This window comes from Fusarium verticillioides, chromosome 4 (genome assembly GCF_000149555.1).
Source record: "Fusarium verticillioides 7600 chromosome 4, whole genome shotgun sequence".
In the NCBI taxonomy this organism is placed as follows: Eukaryota; Fungi; Ascomycota; class Sordariomycetes; order Hypocreales; family Nectriaceae; genus Fusarium; species Fusarium verticillioides.
In genome coordinates, this window is record NC_031678.1 from 2,647,116 (window position 1) to 2,667,918 (window position 20,803).

Below are 20,803 nucleotides of genomic sequence, written 5' to 3' on the forward strand. Positions count from 1 at the left end.
GGGGAGAGTGGAAAAGCGGGGGGAGTTTTTGGACGAGACGATGCTTGATGGGGCTATCACCTGATGATAGCGAATGGGCGATTTAACCGGTTTAAATTCGGCGATGGGCCAATCAGACGTACAGTGTGAAGAAGTGATTCGGCTGGACCTTCGACGACGTATCTCGGTTGGACCTTCAATGGAGGCGATAGTATTGGGCAATTCTTATATCTTTCGTGGTCCGAGCTGAGTATTCCCATTCTTTATCCATTGTATCACTAGCATTGCATTCTTACCATCACCATAATGGCCTCAACTCTCACCAAACAGTCTCAAATTCTCATCGTTGGTGGCGGAACTTGGGGATGCTCAACAGCCCTCCACCTCGCTCGTCGAGGTTATACCAACGTCACTGTTCTCGATGTCAATCATATACCATCACCCATCTCAGCCGGTCATGATGTAAACAAGCTTGCAGGCGGCCTTGGTAAGATTCTATCACATAGCACTCAAACACTTTACTAACAGAGCAGGCACTTCTGATAGCAAAGGTGAAGATGCAGACTCCATCTGGAAAGCTCTTACGTACGCTGCAGCTCAAGGATGGCTTCACGACCCCGTGTTCCAACCATTTTGCCACAATACGGGAGCGGTCATGGCTGGCTCAACACCAAAGTCTATCCAGCAACTGGTGGACGATGAGATCGGTGACGACATCGACCAGTATACACCTCTCATCACGGCAGAGGATTTTAGAAAGACTATGCCAGAGGGTATTCTGACAGGCGACTTTCCAGGCTGGAAGGGCTTTTACAAGCCCACGGGGTCTGGTTGGGTTCATGCCCGAAAGGCTATGAAAGCTGCTTTTGAAGAGAGCCAAAGATTTGGCGTCAAGTTCATCACTGGTTCCCCCAAGGGAAAAGCCGAGAGCCTGATCTTTGAAGAAGGCGATGTTCGAGGTGCCAAGACAGCAGATGGAAAAGAACACAGAGCGGATCGAACGATCCTATCGGCCGGTGCTTCAGCAGAGTTCTTCCTCGACTTCGAGAACCAGATCCGCCCTACTGCGTGGACTCTCGGCCATATCCAGATGACGCCAGAGGAAACGAAGCTGTACAAGAACCTGCCACCTCTTTTCAACATCAATCAAGGCTTCTTCATGGAACCTGATGAGGACCTCCACCAGCTCAAGATGTGCGATGAACATCCCGGATACTGCAACTGGGTCGAAAAGCCTGATTCAAAATACCCCCAGTCCATCCCCTTCGCAAAGCATCAAGTGCCTATCGAGGCCGAACGACGCATGAAGCAGTTTCTCAAGGACACCATGCCTCAGCTTGCAGACCGTCCACTCGTTCATGCTCGAATCTGCTGGTGCGCTGATACACAGGATAGAATGTTTCTAATCACCTATCACCCTCGACATCCATCGCTTGTCATTGCTTCAGGTGATTGCGGCACGGGATACAAGCACATCACATCGATTGGAAAGTTCATCTCTGATTGTATGGAGGGTACACTTGAGGAAAGATTTGCCAAGTTCTGGAGATGGCGACCGGAGAAGTTTACTGAGTTCTGGGGTCAAGATCCCTTGGATCGGTTTGGAGCTGACGATAAGATCATGGATCTACCTAGGAGTGATGCAGAAGGTTGGACGAGTATCAAGAATAATAACTAAGTATCTCGTTCAACGTGGAAGCTGTAAGCAGAGCAGAACTAAGTTTTCAAAAATCTCCTCATGATGTGCCCAGGTTAAGGCTCGAGCACGACACGCGTTACCATGGCACGAGCATTTACGGGCTCGCTGTTATAGAAAACCAGGAATATTTCTATATCTCTATACTGAGATTGATTCCACCTCTTCACCTGAGGCGTCAGAAAATGCTTCTTCAAGACCACCTTCCAACAGAACACCACCATCATCTGAATCATCCTGAGACGAGACATCATAATCCGATCTCATTTCTGGGAATGGTACAAGTTTCCAGCAAGACTCATCGCCATCTTCCCTGATTTTCCAGGTTGTAATATGCTCTCTTGGACAAGTTTCATCATGTACATGACTGAGATCGTCGCAAGTGAACTCGAAAGAAGACAAGCAAACGCCACAGTTCAGACACGGAAACTCAACAAGGCAGGTACTACACATATCACAAAGCTTTCCTCTCGTTAGCAGCCAAAGGGAGGATGCTGCGTCGCTTTGCTCAGAGGACGGCGGCCATAGCCGATCATCCCAGTAGGGACATTTGTCTTCTTGCCCTTGCCACAGCCTTTCAAAATCCCCGCGAGTATATCCGGTGATATACCGCGCTTTTCGTGGATAATATCTCCTATATTCCAGAATGTCGTAGCCCAGATGAGTCAGAGTTGCATCCCAGACATCGCCTCTCGCTGAATTGCAGAAGACGCAACAAGCCTCACACACGGCACCATAAGCATAGTCTGAAGGTTGGAATTCATCCCAATCTTCGAAATGTATGTCGGCACCATGCTCTATAAGATACGATAAGATATCCATGTATTCCGGTAGGTACTCGAGCCAAGAGTGACATTTCGAAAAGAGTAGATGCAGGGACGTTTGTCCTAAGAAAGTGCTGTTGACGTCGTAGCCATGTTCCACCAGTAATTGTATTTGCTGACGCGCCTGGTGTGTCTCAGAATTGCCTCCATTGAAGCAATCAAGGCAAAGCCTTGGAATCAAGTCCTGATTTTGCCCCACGCTTGAATTGGCATATACGAAAGGACTTAGACGAAGCGTTCGTTGTAGTCCCCTAAATCCCGATGCTGTCTAATCCAGGTCAGAAATAGATACAAGCTGGAAGTGAAATGCTTACATCGAAACAGGTAAGCCGCTGAACTGCAGTCTCTTGTCCTACTTGCAAAGTCACGTCTGCCCCTGCAGACAGGAGGGCTTCATAATGAGATATAGGAATCTCATTATTAAGAGCGAGATGAGACGGAGTACTATTGTATCGTTAATCAAAGCTCGTGATACCGCAATCGCAAGTGCCATACGTCAGGTGGACCTGATCGGGAAAGGATGCGACTTCGTCGATATCTAATCCCTGCCCTATCAGGAACTTCAGAACCGGAAGATTTTCCACTGAATACTGTTTAGAGGTAGTATAAGCCAGTGCCATGAATTTATGTCAACTTCTGATGCCTTACATGGAGTAGTGACCATCCATATGTGTCGTGGTCATGAATACTGGCCTCCCCTCCCTCAAACAGTTTGAGGAGATCTTGGACTGATCCGCTCTGGGCTGTGACAAATACTAGAGAGTTTTCGGGTAAGATGTTGCATACCATAGCGGAAGGCAAAGTGCTGGTGAAACTGTTTAATACAAGCTGTCGCTGACTCACTGACAAGCTGAGCATCTTCTTTGTGCTTTTGGACAAGTATGTAAGTTTTGCGAGGAAGTCTCTTCTGGACTCATTTTTGACGTTTCCATTTTTGTCCTCAGGAGATGCCTTGCGACGTCTCTTAGTTGTCGTGACTGTGATAACTCCATCATCTGTTTCGAAAGCTTTTCGTTTCGGTTCTTGCGAAATTAGAAGCTGTTCGCCCGCCGGTCTCCAGAATTTTGTTGCTTCTGAAGAAGTAAGTAACACGATCACACGAATCAAAGAGACGCACCGGTTTGATTGATCATCATAGATGTAGAAGAGAGGATGATGTGTGCCATAAGTTGTAATTCCTTTGAAACATCTGGGTCACAATTCTGGCAGGTCCCCTCTGACTCGACAGGCTTTGCATGATTTCGGACACCTTTCAGAAGATGCTCAATGTCTTTCAGGAGCTCTTCTGAATCATCAGAATCGACCACGCAAGGCTTTTTCTCCAGTAGTCGCATCAATCGATTGATACTCTCATCCAATGATGTATCCGGTGAACAGTCCATCTCTTCATCGTCCACATCCGTGACCCTTGCTGAAGTGGATGATGAATCCTCCTCGGCGGTGAGGGTAGCTGTATTGGTTGTTTGTAAAGCGGATATGTCTTGTTTCAGTTGTTGTACAAGATTAAGAATTTGAGTTGACTGAGTTGCTGTAAAAGACCCCTGTTGCACCTGAATAAGATTGAGCCGAACTGTAAGATGCTGCACATGGCCTCGAACGACGTGCCGGATCTGATCAAGGTCTGAGAACGAAAGCTTCAAATTTCTCCAGAGGCGATCTCTTCGACCATCCGAGGCTGCCACATCGAGAGATTTCAGCCGAGAGTTAAGCGTGGACAAGTCGTCTTTGCATTTCTTCGCTAAACTGTTCACCTGAGACTTATCGATGTCATTGATAGAAACAAAAGATACTTCATTTAGCCGTTGTAGAATGCTCTTGAGCTGGAAAATCTCATCTGTGAGGAGACGGATGACCTCAGGCCCATCTTTGATGGCAGAGAGTGCGGAATAGATTGATTGGGTTACTGAAAAAGCAACGGTGATAAAGGTGAGAATGCTGGCACCAGCGCCGAAAGCTTCCATTTCACGTATATTACTGGAAAGGGACTTTGGGACGGAAGAGATGAGGTGATTGGGATAGTGCAAGGTTGAAATAAGCTGCCCCCCAGTGAAAAGTTCAGCTGGTCTGAGTTTTTGTAATTGTGAAATTCAGGGCGGCAAGCACAGCCTGATTGGTGACTTTTTAAATGTACTTCTACTCCTGTTAGCCCAACTTGTCTCACAACAGCTAAGCCACCACTGATAGCTCATGGTGCAGGATACGGTGTGCATATTCCAGCACTTCACATCCAATCATTTAGATCAGGCTGTGGCACTCGAGCGGTGAGCCAACAGGGCAGATTGTATGACTATATGTGAACATTGAACTAGCCATTTGGTCAAAACTTCTCACTGGTCACATAATAGTTTCGGCAATGACTTTCTCGCGACTATTCGCACCGGGGTGTATTCTTGAGCGCACAAGTCAACTCAATCGTCAACCAGTTTGAGAATAATCGTGATCAGTGACCGAGCTCTACTCTAATCAGTACTCTAGAGACCTCACAACACTTGCTCACAATTGCGGACAGTGATTAGAAGTGAGGCTTCCAGTAATGTGACTTCTACTTGGAGATGTGGAACCTTGGTAACCGAACTTTTGCTAACACATGCAGTCTGGGGCTCGTGAAACCCTGATACTATACAGAACATGTCGTGAAAGAAATTCACTTAGCATGTTCCCGAAAGTAGAACTGATACAAGCCTAAGACGGCTATGAGGCATGCCAGAATGACTATAAATTGGAGCCAACTCGTATGCTCACTTCCAGGACAAACATCTTATGGAAAGAACTCAACTATAAGTAGCCGCAGTTATTAAATCACTTTTAGACTACAAAAGCCAATATGTGTATCGAAAGGTTCAAGGCCTGTTATTCGTGCGGTCATTGGGAGTCACTCGGGTGGGTTTATTGCGAGCCTTGGTTGCGATCAAGCCCATCATCGCGAGCTATCGCCGAGCTTGAATTTGAACCCTCTCTCTTGTGGTATCGTCCACCAGATCGCCCAGACATAACAGAGCAGGTAGATTCTCTGTTTCTTAGGAACGAATGCCCAAACCCAGGATTCCAGAGAAGAAGAACAAGAGGAAGAGGGAGGAAGAGCGAGAAGAGGGTGAATGTAGCACGGAGTAGGTTCCTTGTCAGCAGCTTTTTGCTCTGATGGAGGGATTTATGAGGACCTCTGATTCCTATAGCAGATGCCATGGATAGATGTCAGATACGCGAATGCGTTTTAGAGTGATTAATAGCCAAGGTGGATGTGACAGCCAATTTCATCCATCAGTCACAGCGCACATTCTCCATCCAACATCAAGAATACAATAACGAGATCAACATTATACAAAGAGCGCAATTATACATAGACCACATTGTTGGAAACACTTCTCACCCATCTCAAGCTGAAATGTGCACTAAATATACGAAAACATGTCTTGTCTGCAATTATAAGCAGTTGATAAGGTGGAGCCAATGCGATCTCTTTCTAATTGTGAATACTCTACTCCATATGTCTCTAATTAGTTGTGGATGTTTCCTCGGCAACGTTATTCAAGCTGCTTGTGATATGAAAGGAGAGGACGCATTGAAGCAAATGACGAGGTTAGAAAGGAAAGAATATTATGGGATCTTGTTAAGCTTGCTGACGTGTATGGGCAGAGAATGGTTCAAGGACGATCCAGTACTTCTCACAGAGAAAGGATGGCACCGCTCGAGTGAATGCTACGTGGAGGCCCCCGAATACCTATCTAATGTCATAACCGGCCCAATTTTCCTCCCCCCTCCCAAGAGTTGGGATGTTTTCCAGCTTTGAGCTTGCAGCGCTGGATAAGCTCTACAGAGAGACGCTGCAGGTCGGCGATGGCTCTTTGGATGCAGTTCTAAAAGGATTTGACAAGAAGCCATATTTTCATCATTCAAAGCAACTTTATGGTGTGTTGAACGAGATATGGAAAAAGGTTTCGATGGATGATCTCCCACGACTCAGGTAAGCAGTCATCTGACCAGGAAGTATCATTGGTTAATCAGAGCGCAGAGAATATTTCAAAGCGAATCAGTGTATCGATATATCTGAGGATGATACAGAAAGGTACTCTCTCGGTGTTTGTATCTAGGCACCAAAGCTCGACTGCCCCAAAAACGCATCCAAATCCTTCCCAGAGCTTCAGACACTATTTGTTGATGTTCTGGGAATGAAGAAGACAGATATCGGCCTAGTTTATTATGAAATCGTAAACTTTATCTGGTCAGTATGGATATTCGGCGAATCAAGAGAACAAAAAGCAACAAGGCTTCTTGTTGCTTTAAGTGAAGATGTTGAAAACTATGGCAGCTATATCGACAAAGAAAAGATCCTTGAAAGTGATATCTTTCCAGTTTTTGGACGTGGTAAGCATGTTATGCTGCGGCCCGCCTCGGCTGATTTCTACATCATGGACAGGGAGGCTTTCAAAACCGAATTTCGCAGAAAGGTTCCAGTCTTGGATATCGACCATACGACCTTTTGGCTACTGCAGCCCTTCTTCAACTGGGCGGGACTCCAAGGCCGTTATCTCATGTCAAACATTGGCTCGATCAGTAATGAGTTTGTTACAGGCACATTGACAGTGACACCGCCATACATACACCCAATGCGGGAGAACTATCGGAATTACTGGCTATGGAGAAGGGTGCTCAAAGACCTCGCAACCATGGGAGTCGCCCAACCCAAGATCCAAAGGCCAATGAAGTACATGGCAATGAAGATGATCTCGCTCGGGAACTCGGCTCACTGAGCTTGAAGGGGAATGCGGATACAACGAGCACAGTTTGGGGCTCAGACTCGACAGAGTGATTCGACAAATTGGAGGAAACTTAGGCAATTCCATTGGTTGGCTCACATATAGTTGTGATTTCATAATACATAACGCTTCATCTTCATCTCCGCACCGGTCCAATATCTCACCCTCAACGCCGCCGCTTCCTAGCAACGTCATCGACTTCTTCAACGTCCTCCATAAGCTCGCTGTCCTTATCGAGCTTCGTCCACTTGTCCTTTCCATCAGGAATGTCAACCACTCTTTGAGTGTAGAAGATGTGGCACCTTGACTTCGTTAATCGATATCATCACTCATCTTTGACCACATAACTTACTGTGGCTGGAAGTTCTCCCGCAACTGAGGCGTGTCCAGGTTCAAGAGCGTCGGGAACAAAAGGACCATGTTTCGTCCCTCATCCATGATCCAGCTTCCGCACTCGGCACAGCCGACCTTGCAGGGAAGAACATGCTCATTCTTCTTAGTCGAAGTCTTGTAGAAGCGAAGGTTCTTGACACCGTTCTCAAAAGAGAGGTCTGTCTTTTTGAAGATAGCCGCCCACTGGAAAGGAGCACCTGAAACTAATTAGCCACAGCTCGTATAGTGTACCGTTGAGTGGAGTACCGTGGATCTTCTTGCAGTCTATGCAGTGGCAGTACTTGGACGCAAGAGGCTTGTCACTGTTGAGCCAATACTGCACTCTACCGCAGTGGCACGAGCCATGAACTTTCTTTTCAAAGTTCTCTCGCTTCTCAGTAGCTTCATCGGGTCTTGTGTAGGGAGGTTGAGTTTCCCAATCATCATGGTTGTCATGGGCGAATTCATGCTTGTGCCCTTGCATATGCTTCTCGTCGTCGTCAGCGCCCATTGTGAAAGATAGAAATGAGAATTCTTAGCAACAAATGAATAAAGTTGGTACCTAGATCTAAGTTGAAAACGATACGAGGTCTAGAATGAAATGAAAATCTGGGGTTTTGTAGAAACGGTCGCGTGCCCTTGATCGACGTGGCGCACGGTTGTCGTCATAGATATATCAAGATGACAAGTCCCCATCATGACCCTCATATTTTTTTTTGCTTCTCTCCCTCGATCTGATCACTCGCTAGGACCATTTCCTCCTCCGATCTATGCACTATTCAACATGTCATTGATCATCTCGGCCCACTTCCATGGTTCACCGATCTGAGGACTAGCTTCCGTGACACTGTTGTAGTACTCCCAGCCCATTACACCTCCGATCCTCGGGTACCTGCTCACCAACTCTCTGAGACACGCGCGCAGCTTTGCTTCTTTTACGTGACCGGAGCAATTAGCAGGGTTTGTAACCAATCCGATGACGACTTTTTCCTGTGGCCAGCCGCGCGCGATTATCGTGTCGTAGTCGTGTGTTTTGCTCATGTCACCCCAGCCGCAGTAGAATTGCGTGTTGTACCACGCGATTCGCGAGCCAAGTCCCTTTTCGAGCTCTTCTATATTGAAGCCTCCCAGATTCTGCCTATTAAGCAGAGCGGGTGCGACGGGCGCGAGGGTGATGAGGAAGGATTGTCCAAAGTCTGTCTTGAGGTGATCGATCAGACGGACGACGCCTCCAAGCGACATGGCTTCTTCAATATCGAGGTCTATTCCGTCGAAACCCGCCCACGCGATCATCTTGCGCAACGGTTGATACCATCTGTGAAAACCCTCCAGCGATCCGTCCATTTTGGTGTATGAGCCTTGAGCTGCGCCACCGAGCATGCCGAGGACTTTTACACCAGCTGCTTGAAGTTGACGGACTTCATCCCACAGAGGAATGAACTTGTCTGCATCATACAGGTCATCGTTGAGGGTGATGCGCTCAGGCGTGTTGAGATGGATGGCCGCGACAATGACGTGGGTAACTCCGGTGGCTGGGAGAATTGTTGGCTGAAGTGAGATGTATTTATTGTCTTTGTATTGCGTCTGATGGTAAAATATGATTCTCTTATAAGGCTTCGGCTTCGAAGCAGGATCCGTGTGAGGAACGAGCATTTTGTTTGTATAAGGCGCTTATACTTGTCGGAAGACGCGGTGCAGCGATGGCATTTGGCGTCAGCTCTCCAAGTTCGGCAGTGTTGTTAGAGCCAAGCCACCAAAACTAGAGTCTCTCATTGGCTTGGCAGGACATGAGCCGGATTTAGGTGTTCTCGAGCCACATATATTGAGTTTGATGACTTGACCTCAGGACGCAACACAACTCCTGGCCTAAAATTAAGATAATAAAATAACTGCACTAAAAGTCTAAGTTCATGCAAAGTTTCCCTAAGTCTGCTCACAATTTATTCCTAGGTTTTCTTGCCTCTCAGCTTTATTTAGTCTCAATGAATTGATCGAGGAAGCGCTTTATGAAGCACAACGAGCTCCCTAAGGAGTACACTATGAGACTTGGATACATTGTCTGTATAAGTGAGTATCTCATCTGTACCTTAGAAGGTTATAACGCGTCCACTGGGCGACAGACATCTATACAAGATAAAAATATTACGGCTATCAAGTCATATTTCACTGGCAACATTATCGTACCTCTCGACTATCATTACAGCTAGATGTTTGAGGTATAGTCGATCGCGTGGTAGTCTGTTGAGAACTACGGACTTTTTCGTCCACTTGATACACAGATACAAGAGTTATTCCTGTCAGGTAAGGTACGTCAGATGCTTGACGTGATAGTTTTTGAGACCCTGATAAATGCCTATCTTTTATGCCAGTACCATATTGTGGATAATCTCGGCTATGCCAACTCACGAGGACGTGTAGAAACCTTACATGACTGCCGGGTTGTCTACCTATTATTCCTTATCTTGTCGATCACGATATCGCCGAGGTTGGAGATCTTTGTCTAACGGGGCGATTTCAACCCAACTTTCGACATGATCTCCAGTTCAAAGTGACGAGAATGTCAAGATATATGCATTTTTAAATCGCTCAAGATATTTCCATACCAATTCCTGCATTGCCAAAGTATATGTCGCACAATGGTCAAGGTCCAACCCCTCTCAAAGTCAACAACATTGATGTTACATGACCCCACTATCCCCAAATCAAGTCTTGCCAGCTTCCGTATTAAGCTAATCTCTTTCGTGCCAAGACATCGTTTTCCTGTTGATTTCCCCCGAAGTCATGCTTAAACTTATGCTAGTTCTCTGATGCCTGACGATCTTTTGATCCTGAGGGGAAATTGAGCGCGGAAGCAAGAAGTAGAGCCGTACGTAATGAGCTACCTCTTTGGGACCTTGCAGGCTATAAAAGCACGTATTTCCCTCGTCGATCAATTTTCTCTAGAGGTATCCAGCTTTTTGATCTCCAGAATGTTGGGACAAACAATCTTGGTTGGCCTTACGGCTGCATCTGTTGTCAATGCCTTTCAATATGGTTACAACCACGTTACCGTCCGGAAAGATATTCCCTTGGTAGCAGCGAATTTCAAGGATGTCGATATTGATCTGTATTCTCCGGCCTTCCTCGACCCTGAGAGTCGACAAGCAGGTTTTAAGAACGGAACCCAAGGGCCGACCTCTCACCAAGATATGGGTATGCATATATCAGAGCACTAAGATGAACCCACGCTGACGATGTACAGAGGCTTATATGGAAAGCATTGCTGCAAAGAATGACTATATGACCTACCAAACCGCAAACTTCACATCTGAGGAACTAAGATCATTCCCGTTTGTCAAACTCTCGTCTTCAAAGGGTCCAAAGACTTCAGACAAGGTTCGAGTTTGGGTTCAAGGCGCTGTACACGGCAATGAGCCAGCCGGTGACCAATCCCTCCTCGCCCTCCTCGGCAAATTCGATAAAGATCCCAAATGGGCCTCCAAAATTCTTAAGAACCTTGATATTGTCATTTTGCCTCGGTATAACCCTGACGGCGTCTACTACTTCCAGCGCGTGCTCGCCACGAATTTCGATCCTAACCGCGATCATACTAAACTTGCACGTCAGCAGACCCGTGATATCAAGCAGCTTTTCAACGAGTTTTCTCCACATGTTGCGATTGATATGCACGAGTATGGCTCATCAAGTCGATACGGTAACTACGTTCAAGCTTCTGATGGCTTGTTCTCGGCTGCGAAGAACCTGAATATCAACAAGAATATTCGAGAACTCTCTGAGAAGCTGTTTGCCAAGAACATTGGTGATGCTATGGTCAAGGCTGGGCTGAGATGGGAGCCATATGTGACTGGTAGAACCAGCACTGATCCTGATTACGTGCCCAAGTAAGTCTTATGATTTGGCTTCAGGTCCCTGTCAACTGACTTGCCATAGGTTCGATGAAGCTGGCTCTGATGCCAAGATTGGCCGTAATGCAATGGGTCTCACTCAATCCATCACATTCCTGATCGAGATGCGAGGAATCGGCCTAGCAGACCAAGAATTCCAACGCCGAACTGCTGCTGGTTTGACCATGGCTAGCTCCATCATCGAAACCGCTTCCAACAACGCCCAGAAAGTCTTCAAGACCGTTGAGAGCGGTATCATGGATTTCATCAAGTCCAAGGAGCCCATTGTCATCACCGACTCGACAAAGTACAGCACGCGAATGTTCCAGATGATTGACTACACAAACGGCTCAATCGTCAAAGTTCCTGTTCAATTTGCGTCTACTACACCAACCACTGCGAACCTAACTCGCTCTCGACCAGAATCCTACCTTATCCCCGTTGCTTGGGCCGATATCGTCAAGCGTCTCGAAGTTTCTGGTCTTGAAGTCGAGACTCTTGATAAGCCCTGGAGCGGTACAGTTGAAGCACTGAATGTTACATCTTCGGAGCTCAGCAGTTCGTACTACGAGGGAGCTGTACTTGCTACTGTTACAACTGAAGCCAAGAAGCGACAGCTTACTTTGCCGGCTGGTAGCTTTCTAGTCAGCACGAGGCAGAAGAACGCGGGGCTGGCTCTGAATGCATTGGAGCCTGAGAATATTGATTCTTATGCTAGTTTCAACATTATCCCTCTTGAGGTTGGAGATGAGTATCCTATCTTTAGGGTTGTTAAGAGTTAGGAAAGGATTTAGGTCCGACAGATTCTGCTGGCATTGGATTCTTTTCTGATAAACTCATACATGGCTTTTAAAGGTATAAAATCAAATATAACAGATCATACATTAAATACTTCTCTAATTTCTATAATCACGTCAACAGTAATATCATTCTGAAGATAAGTATTCCAGAATTATCCCAGATATATCGTTGACGTTCCTTCGCCCTTCAAGCCAAAGTGGAAATTCTGACTTGAAGGATATGAACTTCCCTCTTCCCAGCTTTATGAATAGATACCCATTGTATATCAGTGCTGCGGAGTGATGGCACGGCATTCGGTATCTTTTGCCGGCCCCGTATCTAGCCTCGACTACCCTCCACCAAGCCAAAATACTACTATTCCAAATTCAGAAGGCCGATGGAGACAATGCTGTCGTGCGACGGCTTTAAGGTCATTTATCAGTAGTTATCATGAACTTTGGTGTTATTGGATGCGTCTTCTCACTCTGGTTTCCTCTTTGGGATGTAGCTATCTTGTACATGATAGCTAAGTGCGGAGAGTGGCTTATACATATCAGCCGATATCGCCAACTTGATATTCCCAATTCATTCACATAACTTCTGTACTTTTGAATTGACAATGAGGCTTCCGACTCGGCAAATAGTTTACACGACTGCAAGGACCGCCCTTCGCAGCAGGACATCAGTTTTCAGCTTTAGCCGTGCTGGTGTCTCAACACTTCACGCCAAGATCAACAGCCCGCCTCCAAGGATCGTCAAAAGTCAAGGATGTTGGTTGGAAACAGACCAAGGTCATCGAATTCTTGATGCATCTTCAGGTGCAGCTGTTGTATCTATCGGACACAATGAATCGCGAGTCAAGGATGCCATTGCTGCTCAACTGGATCAGGTAGCATACTGCTACAGCCCATTCTTCACGACAGAGGCAGCAGAGAAGATTTCTAGTTTCTTGACTGAGTCTACAAATGGGGCTATGTCTAAGGTTTTCATTGTTAGCTCGGGTGCGATTTGCCCTAAGATTATATGACTTGGCAGTTTCTAACAAGAATCCTAGGTACTGAAGCTGTTGAGGCAGCTTTAAAAATCGCTCGTCAGTACTTTACAGAGTTACCAACACCGCAACCATCCAGGACGAAGTTTATTGCACGCAAACAATCTTATCATGGAAATACTCTTGGATCTTTGGCAGTAGGAGGCCATAAAGCTCGACGAGGCGTGTACGAACCCATTCTTGCAACCAATGTTTCTCATGTTTCTCCATGCTACCCTTATCGCGAGATGAAAGCAGACGAGACAGAGCAGCAATATGTTCAACGACTAGCCAAAGAGCTAGATGACGAATTCCAACGTGTCGGCCCTGATACTGTTTGTGCGTTCATCGCTGAAACGGTATCTGGAACCTCATTGGGCTGTGCGCCTCCAGTGCCCGGGTACTTTACAGCCATGAAAGAAGTGTGTGACCGTTACGGTGCTCTTCTGATCATGGACGAGGTCATGTCTGGAATGGGCAGAACGGGCACGCTGCATGCTTGGGAGCCGGAGGGTGTAGTGCCAGATCTACAGACTGTAGCTAAAGGACTGGGAGCTGGCTACATGCCCGTGGGGGCCTTGCTTGTCGGCGAGAAAGTCGCAGAAACTCTTGCTAACGGATCAGGAGCTTTCTATCATAGTCAAACTTATCAAGGTCATCCTGTTGCATGTGCAGCTGCATATGCTGTGCAGACTGTTATGAAAGAAGATAAGATGCTGCAGAATGCGCAAAATATGGGTAAAGTACTGGGCGATAAGCTTAAAGAGAAGCTCGGAGGTCACAAGAATGTGGGAGATGTCCGTGGACGAGGGCTGTATTGGGGAGTAAGTTGAACTATCACTATAGAAACGCTTTGCTAACCGTGGCCAGTTGGAATTTGTTCGGAATAAAGAGACAAAGGAGCCTTTTGATCTGAGCGAACAAGTGGCTGGAAAGCTGCACAAGGCTGGCCTAGGAGCCGACCATGGCATTTCACTCATTCCGAGTACAGGTTGCCTCGATGGTATTCGAGGAGACATGGTGATCGTCTCACCCCCTTTCACAATCACGAAGGAGGAGGTCGATTTGCTAGTTGACAAGGTGGAGAAAGTGGTTACTTCTGTCCTAGGAGCATAGATGATTCCATTGCATTACAAAGCTATTCATCGACTAATTACATTATAAAAGCCTGCGTCGGCCCACCAAGCAAACTCGTCCATCGAATCGAAGACTGTGACGCCCAAATCTCTTTAACCTGATCAATAGCCCTCAACAGATTCCAGCACCCAGTCGTATTATGAAGCTTGACCAACTTATCCAAGAAGAACTCTCTATGATCTGGCGTCGAGCTCTCAGCCGCTACGATGAAGTACGGCCAAGCTAGGAGGTGTCTTCCCACGATATCTACGTAAGCGTCGACTTGGCCGAGTGACTGTTTGAATCTCTCAATCATGGGTACGGTTTCGGAAGGTGGGGGGTTGAAGATGGCGCGTTGAACGTAGATGTCGCAGGCCCATGTTGTCAGGGAGGCGAGTTGGGAGAGAAGGTCTTTTAGTTCTGGGTGGAAACGGTCGCACCATGTTATGAATTCGAGACAAGCTTGTTGCTGAGCTTGGATAAAGTGAACGCCGTTGGTTTCGTTGAAGAGAGATTCTCCAAACAGACAGACCCTATAGTCGTGTTAGAGAGCTTATTATCGAACGAGACTCTTAAAACATACCTCAGTATCTGCATCTGTAGAAACCTTCTGAGATCAGAGGTTCCTTCACCCGCATTCTTCGTAAGTGCGTTAACAACCACTCGCAGCGAACCATAGATAAGTTTAAAGTTATCGCTTCCGCTGATCATCTCCCGGATATGTAGTAGGAGCAACGCAGTGAGTGCAGAATCATCATCTTGAGGTGCACACTGGTGAGAACGCATGATTAGTTCTCTTACAAGTGATCCATAAGCTGCTGGATCCAGTGATATTGCAGTGCCGTTCTGCAAAGAGAGATGTTGTTCAACGACGAGAAGAACTGCTTTTCTGACCAGAGGGTCCGTCTCTGCTCTTGGTAGTACGAGATCTCGATAGCCGTTGAAGCCCATGTTTATGACTGCGATCAGTTGGGCGATGTTGTTTGAGACTATTGACTGTTAGATGGTGCCAAGAATAGGGAATGGATACTTGCAGTAACCGAGACAGAACCTTGACCTTGGATCAACGTGATCTAGACCCCAGTCGATAGATATTGGTTCATGACTTGAGACAACCAAATCTTGTATCTCGTGTTCTTCCTCAGTTGCAGTATCGATTTCAACTGGGTGTTGCTCGACAGTCTCATAGCCACTTGCACGAAAAGGATCATTCTGTCTCTTGCAACTCGAGACCGACGTAGACGCCGTTTCCGTAGGATTGGCTTCTACCCCATCAATGATAGGAAGTGATTTCCCAACAAACTTTCCACGGGCAGCGATGCCATCATTGAAGCGGTATCGTAGACCTAGTCCACTACACTTGATGCCTTTGGCAGAACATTTGCCACATGTTGGCTCTCTCCGATCACAGTCTATGCGCCGACGGGAGCATTGATAGCATCCTGACAATCACGTTAATCTTGACTGGCTGAGTTATTGTGGATAATGGATATAGTTACCTCTTACTTTGGGCCTCTTCTTTACTTTGTCCGACTTCGGAGGCGTTGCGGAGGGCATTGAGTTGAGTTCCGGGTATGGCGGGGACACGGTACTCTACGTGCGTCGTGGGTGTGTCGCTGATGTGGCGCCTTGTTGTTCAAAGAGAATAGTACGTCGCAGTATCTTGTTAACTTATAATGGGATTATGATGAGTGTGAGAAAGATTGATGAAGAAGTCTAGCATCGCAATCAGCAAATTGTCGTTATCGCGTCAAGATCCCAACGAGATGCTATTTCGAGTTAGTGCATGTCGTTCGCCCTGGCGTACAGGGCGGGGTAAACTATCCCCTTGTTAGGAAATTCGACACGAACATCGAATCGCCGTTGATGATAAGCGTTGAGAATTGATAGGTAACTACTCCGTACTTCATCGGCGGTGGACAGATTGGCTATTCGTTAAGTATATCCTAGGACAATAGTTTCTTGCGTGATCCTGAAAGGCAATATCCCCCATGCGGGTGAGAAAAGGCTCAAATCATCAAGTCTTACTGTTGGAAAGAAGAGGATTGCTATATCTCCAAAGTCTTCGAGAACCTATTAAGATAGGAACATAAGAGATGACTTGAACAGATTCTCCTTGACTAGTTATACGAAGAGGCAGCATACCTGGTTGGAAACACATAAACTGAAGACTTCTCATGAAGAGTAACACAAAATGAACAGTTACAAAAGCTTCACGACTTGGCTTTCATGAAAAGTCAGACATTTCTTCAACGTATTTGAAGAGCGATGGTCCAAAATAGATCCTACTTGTTATACCATTTGGGGAATCTGAACTCTATCATTCTATTTCTGTAATAGTCTCTATGGCTTCATCGACCTCCTCGCCACCCAAAACTGCGCATTATACGCACTCTTCGTCAAAGCCTTATTGTTAAACCCATAAACAGCCTCCATACTTCTAAGCGTCCTCCCCTCAAACGTCAACGGTCCACAGCTCTCATCTGTATCAAGATACTCAAACCCCATCGCCTCAGTAACCTGCACAATCTCCTCCAACGTCAACTGGACAAACGGTCCAGTCCCATAAAGCAGCGGTCCAAGATTCACCCAGTGCCCACCCGGTTTCAGAACCTTTTTGATAGTGTCGAGATAGCTCATCAAGTTGCGGGCTGTGTCGATGAAGAAGTATGTTACTATTATGTCGTAGTAGTGGGTCTTGTCATTGAAGACTGTGGTGAAGTCGCCTTCGGTTAAGACTACGGATGTTGAGTTGAGGGATGTATCTGGGAAGGTGAGTTCGCGAATCATGTCGGATTCTGTGGCGTGGTGGGACCAGCCGTCGATGAAGGGGTGAAATGAGTGGGTGTTTTGAGCGCGGTTGGCTTCGATAAAACGGTAGGCGATGTTCATATACATGGACCATTCATTCACAGTCACCTCGAATCCTGAATGATGTTAGCACTGAAGCGTCGCATCGAATAACAGGCTCAATCGTGTTGAGTTACTGTATATTTCAGGGGAATCTTACCTCCAAGCCTCGCGATATCATGTCCAAGTCGTCCCAGCCCGGATCCGGGAACAAGAACCTTTACCGGACTCTCATCGTCCCTCACAGGAAACAACCCTTGAAGCGTTTTCACGAGGCAAGCGAAAGTTTCCTTCCTTTCAGACTCTCCCTCTTCTGTCCAGTCTCGCACATAATGCTTCAAAGCTTGAGATACGGAAATCTTATCCGCAAGCCTCCCTGAAGACTGAGCAGCACTGATATGCCTTTGAAGCTCTTCTTCATTAATGCCATAGAATTCCATGGCATTTTGAACTATAGCGTCACAGAGCTCTTGGTTCTTCTTCAAAAGAGCGTCTATGCGAGTGAACTTTTTGGAGTAGTTGACTTGATGCTCTAGTAACTTTGTTCATGTTAGACTTCGAATACACATGTGAACATGGCAGACTCACGGATCTTTGAGCTCGAGAAACATGCTTATAGAGACCCTCAAAGCGATCAACTTCAGCTTTCTGACGCTCATGGTACCTCCTGTACCCATACAATGCATCAAGTAATCGATGTCTTGGATGCTGAGCGTTCCAAACCCCCCATCCTATCGCCATGCTCTTGTCCAGCTTCTTCTTGGCTTCGACATGACGAGGGGTATCAGGGTTACATGAGAACTGCTCGAGTGAAGCGACAACAGACCCGGACTGTGATTCACGGGTTAGCTGGGGGAAAGTGGTTGTTGTCGCGGTGAGCATTCTCTTGCGTAGTTTGTATGCAGCGACGAGGAGGAATAGCAGGAGACAGACCAGGTTGGGGATGGAGGCGAGATCGGGGTTGTTTTGTTTCAAGGCGTCTACCTTGATGTTCTCGTCTGCAGCTGTGCATAACGGTCCGAACAGGAGGGTGAGGGCTACCAAATGTGGCTTCATGGTGAAGTGCGGTGCAGTAGAAGAGGGAGGGGCTTGAAGGAAATGATGTGCATTCACGTTGGATGAAGAGGTTATCAAGGTTATGGTTGATCACAGACAGCGCATACTCGTCACAATTAAGGTACCTACCAGCCCGTTTTACAGACTTTTTATTCCCGTTGTCGAGAATTAAAAAATAAGAGTTGCCTGGTTCGTTTTCTTGGCCGATGAGCACTGCAGACTCGGTCGGAGTGGATACGATAATTAGTGGTCGTTGGTGGGGTCGGCCAGGGGATCCAGTTTTTAAGGTGAGGACCTTGATGGGCATTGCCAAGAGAAGCCTCGCGATGAACGACAGGGACTCGAGGGTCTTTTTGATCGTCATCCTTTAGGCTACCTTATACGGAGTAGAGACGTTTTATTTACTGGTGAGATGTGAGCAATGTGACTTGACTGGCTGTGATCGACATTGGAGTGCGATGAGTACCTGAATGGCATCCCTCCGCTGACCTGCACTTACACGAGGATGTCGAGGATGTCGGATGCATCTTGACACACGGTGACCAACGGTTCAACCGTCATTTCAAAGCCCAGCTCAACAGTCCATTCGAGGACAATACGCCCCAGCAGTCTCTATAGAGCTCGTAATACCCCCACGCGCCGACGATGGATCTCCCAATGCGTCCATTATTCCCTCTCCGACAGCCCGTTCCTTGCTAGTCCAACACTTGCATTCTACGAACCTCGCAAGTGGCAAGGCAATTCTCTTGGCAGAGCCTGTGAATCACTCTCACTCTCGTTACAATGGATATAAAAATTTCCACTCCCGCCTGGATCTCACCTCAACATCCTCTCGCTCACATCTCTCGCTCACACCATCTCTCACACACATCAAGATGAAGACCACTACTTTCGCCGTCGCCCTTCTCGGCTACTTCCCCGCCATCATGGCTCAGGCTCCTTCGCCTACTGAGTCTGTTGGTTGTGAGCCTCATGGTGATCACTGGCACTGCGAGGCTGCTCGTACCGATGCTGTTGCTGCTACCTCTGAGGCTGAGCATGATCACGAGCACACTGATGCTACTGGCACCGGTTCTCTTGCTGCTTCTCCTACCGAGTCTGTCGGCTGCGAGCCTCACGGCGACCACTGTATGTTCCTCACTTTCTCATTTGTAACCGTTTATTGACATGTATAGGGCACTGCGAGGGCGCTCGATCTACCCTTGCGACTGAGGCCAAGGCCACCGAGTCTGAGCATGATCATGATCACACTGATGCTACTGGCACTGGCTCTCTTGCTCCCTCTCCTACTGAATCTACCGGCTGTGAGCCCCATGGTGACCACTGGCACTGCGAGGCTGCCCGCACTGGCATCGAGGCCAAGGCAACTGAGTCCGAGCATGATCACGACCACACTGACGCCACGGGCTCTGGCTCCCTCGCCCCCTCTCCCACCGAGTCCATCGGCTGCGAGCCCCACGGTGACCACTGTACGTTTCACCTCACCACGGTCTTGCAATCAGTTACTAACTATCCCAGGGCACTGCGAGGGTCCCGCTACCGCTGCTGCAGACAGCACTCCTACTTCCAGCAACTCAGCTGCTGTCACTGACAACGCTGCCATCGGCCAGATGATCCCTCTGGCTGGTATGGTTGCCGCTGCTGTTTTCGCTCTTTAAATCGTGAGGTTGAGAATGGGAGGTCTGGGGATATTGGTGTCGAGCCCTGGATTGACGCAGTGGAGGATAGAAAGACACACACTTCATGTAAACTTTGTTTCTTGATGGACTGGGAGCGTTTTGACTACTGGTCTAGAGATGGAACGTAGATATGTTCATTAATCACGACTTTTAGTTGACATTGCTATGAAGCTGTGTGTTATGAATGAGTGTTGGCTGTCTTGCGTGACTGGTCCCTTTAGATGAAGAAGAGCCAGTCCGATCCTACACATGTCCTCTATAAATGCTTCCAAAAGTTGATTCACTGTACATTCCACAAACCATCTAGTGACGTTGGCGTAATTGACAGCTGAGCCTCACTCAAACCTAACCTCCACATTCACCCTCACGTCACACGTCAAAACAACCTCCTCAATAGCGTCGCACCCAAAATTACCCATAAACATAACCTTGTTTTTTCCCTTCCCTCCCCTACCCCTGTCCTGCATCTCCAAAATTCCCCCGAGAAACCGATAAATCTCTCAGCTCCAGCAAAAAAACACAAGTTCACCGGGGGCTTCCATTGGCTCCACGCCCATCAAGGTTCTCAACCCACCACCACCGCCGCCGAACATCACTGCAAGTTGGCCGTGGGGAATTGAGCACCGCGGTCTTTTGGGTAAATGGGAAAATCTCTGCTAGCGAGTAACCTTGTTTGCAAGCTTACACTTACAGCATCCGCGGTATCAAATCGGATCTTTGGCTTTCAACGGTGCAGTCTTGGTTCTCGGCAGGAGGATCCACGGTCTGGCCGATTGCCACTTT

The 20,803-nt window shown here is 47.3% G+C and overlaps 10 protein-coding genes across 14 annotated transcripts; 5 read left to right on the top strand and 5 right to left on the bottom strand.

Annotated features, from left to right (window-relative positions):
- The first annotated feature begins 151 nt into the window (after positions 1 to 151).
- FVEG_12057 (proline dehydrogenase) lies at positions 152 to 1,927 on the top strand. Its single transcript, XM_018901389.1, has 2 exons — positions 152 to 466; positions 513 to 1,927. The coding sequence occupies exons 1-2, from the start codon at positions 286 to 288 to the stop codon at positions 1,655 to 1,657; spliced, it is 1,326 nt and encodes a 441-aa protein (XP_018759868.1). The 5' UTR covers positions 152 to 285; the 3' UTR covers positions 1,658 to 1,927.
- A 797-nt stretch (positions 1,928 to 2,724) lies between these two features.
- Positions 2,725 to 4,460, bottom strand: FVEG_12056 (hypothetical protein; the record flags this gene model as incomplete). The annotated part of the gene is made up of 5 exons (XM_018901388.1): positions 2,725 to 2,763; positions 2,814 to 2,912; positions 3,006 to 3,089; positions 3,148 to 3,572; positions 3,617 to 4,460. The coding sequence occupies 5 exons, from the start codon at positions 4,458 to 4,460 to the stop codon at positions 2,725 to 2,727; spliced, it is 1,491 nt and encodes a 496-aa protein (XP_018759867.1).
- Positions 4,461 to 6,905: 2,445 nt separating this feature from the next.
- FVEG_12055 (hypothetical protein) lies at positions 6,906 to 7,247 on the top strand (the record flags this gene model as incomplete). The annotated part of the gene is made up of 1 exon (XM_018901387.1): positions 6,906 to 7,247. One exon carries the CDS (start codon positions 6,906 to 6,908, stop codon positions 7,245 to 7,247), a length of 342 nt encoding a protein of 113 aa, XP_018759866.1.
- A 172-nt stretch (positions 7,248 to 7,419) lies between these two features.
- On the bottom strand, positions 7,420 to 8,136 carry FVEG_12054 (hypothetical protein; the record flags this gene model as incomplete). The annotated part of the gene is made up of 3 exons (XM_018901386.1): positions 7,420 to 7,555; positions 7,606 to 7,843; positions 7,893 to 8,136. 3 exons carry the CDS (start codon positions 8,134 to 8,136, stop codon positions 7,420 to 7,422), a joined length of 618 nt encoding a protein of 205 aa, XP_018759865.1.
- Positions 8,137 to 8,393: 257 nt separating this feature from the next.
- Positions 8,394 to 9,278, bottom strand: FVEG_12053 (chitinase; the record flags this gene model as incomplete). The annotated part of the gene is made up of 1 exon (XM_018901385.1): positions 8,394 to 9,278. The coding sequence occupies one exon, from the start codon at positions 9,276 to 9,278 to the stop codon at positions 8,394 to 8,396; it is 885 nt and encodes a 294-aa protein (XP_018759864.1).
- Positions 9,279 to 10,594: 1,316 nt separating this feature from the next.
- FVEG_12052 (hypothetical protein) lies at positions 10,595 to 12,291 on the top strand (the record flags this gene model as incomplete). The annotated part of the gene is made up of 3 exons (XM_018901384.1): positions 10,595 to 10,817; positions 10,867 to 11,506; positions 11,556 to 12,291. The coding sequence occupies 3 exons, from the start codon at positions 10,595 to 10,597 to the stop codon at positions 12,289 to 12,291; spliced, it is 1,599 nt and encodes a 532-aa protein (XP_018759863.1).
- A 595-nt stretch (positions 12,292 to 12,886) lies between these two features.
- On the top strand, positions 12,887 to 14,542 carry FVEG_12051 (hypothetical protein). Its single transcript, XM_018901383.1, has 3 exons — positions 12,887 to 13,290; positions 13,344 to 14,143; positions 14,190 to 14,542. The coding sequence occupies exons 1-3, from the start codon at positions 12,909 to 12,911 to the stop codon at positions 14,433 to 14,435; spliced, it is 1,428 nt and encodes a 475-aa protein (XP_018759862.1). The 5' UTR covers positions 12,887 to 12,908; the 3' UTR covers positions 14,436 to 14,542.
- FVEG_12050 (hypothetical protein) lies at positions 14,419 to 16,168 on the bottom strand. Its single transcript, XM_018901382.1, has 4 exons — positions 15,935 to 16,168; positions 15,470 to 15,877; positions 15,019 to 15,424; positions 14,419 to 14,968 (listed from the first exon to the last, which is right to left on the bottom strand). Exons 1-4 carry the CDS (start codon positions 15,990 to 15,992, stop codon positions 14,473 to 14,475), a joined length of 1,368 nt encoding a protein of 455 aa, XP_018759861.1. The 5' UTR covers positions 15,993 to 16,168; the 3' UTR covers positions 14,419 to 14,472.
- A 486-nt stretch (positions 16,169 to 16,654) lies between these two features.
- On the bottom strand, positions 16,655 to 20,784 carry FVEG_12049 (hypothetical protein). 5 transcript variants are annotated; one of them, XM_018901381.1, is made up of 6 exons: positions 20,080 to 20,784; positions 18,808 to 20,023; positions 18,219 to 18,745; positions 17,874 to 18,116; positions 17,446 to 17,824; positions 16,655 to 17,362 (listed from the first exon to the last, which is right to left on the bottom strand). In XM_018901381.1, the coding sequence occupies exons 3-6, from the start codon at positions 18,339 to 18,341 to the stop codon at positions 16,779 to 16,781; spliced, it is 1,329 nt and encodes a 442-aa protein (XP_018759859.1). In that variant the 5' UTR covers positions 18,342 to 18,745; positions 18,808 to 20,023; positions 20,080 to 20,784; the 3' UTR covers positions 16,655 to 16,778. The 5 variants fall into 5 exon arrangements, with proteins under 5 accessions (XP_018759859.1, XP_018759858.1, XP_018759856.1 ...); XM_018901380.1 differs by having other exon boundaries at positions 18,808 to 20,784; XM_018901378.1 differs by having other exon boundaries at positions 17,874 to 18,745; positions 18,808 to 20,784.
- Positions 19,217 to 19,999, top strand: FVEG_12048 (hypothetical protein; the record flags this gene model as incomplete). The annotated part of the gene is made up of 3 exons (XM_018901376.1): positions 19,217 to 19,469; positions 19,517 to 19,810; positions 19,860 to 19,999. The coding sequence occupies 3 exons, from the start codon at positions 19,217 to 19,219 to the stop codon at positions 19,997 to 19,999; spliced, it is 687 nt and encodes a 228-aa protein (XP_018759860.1).
- Positions 20,785 to 20,803: the final 19 nt, after the last annotated feature.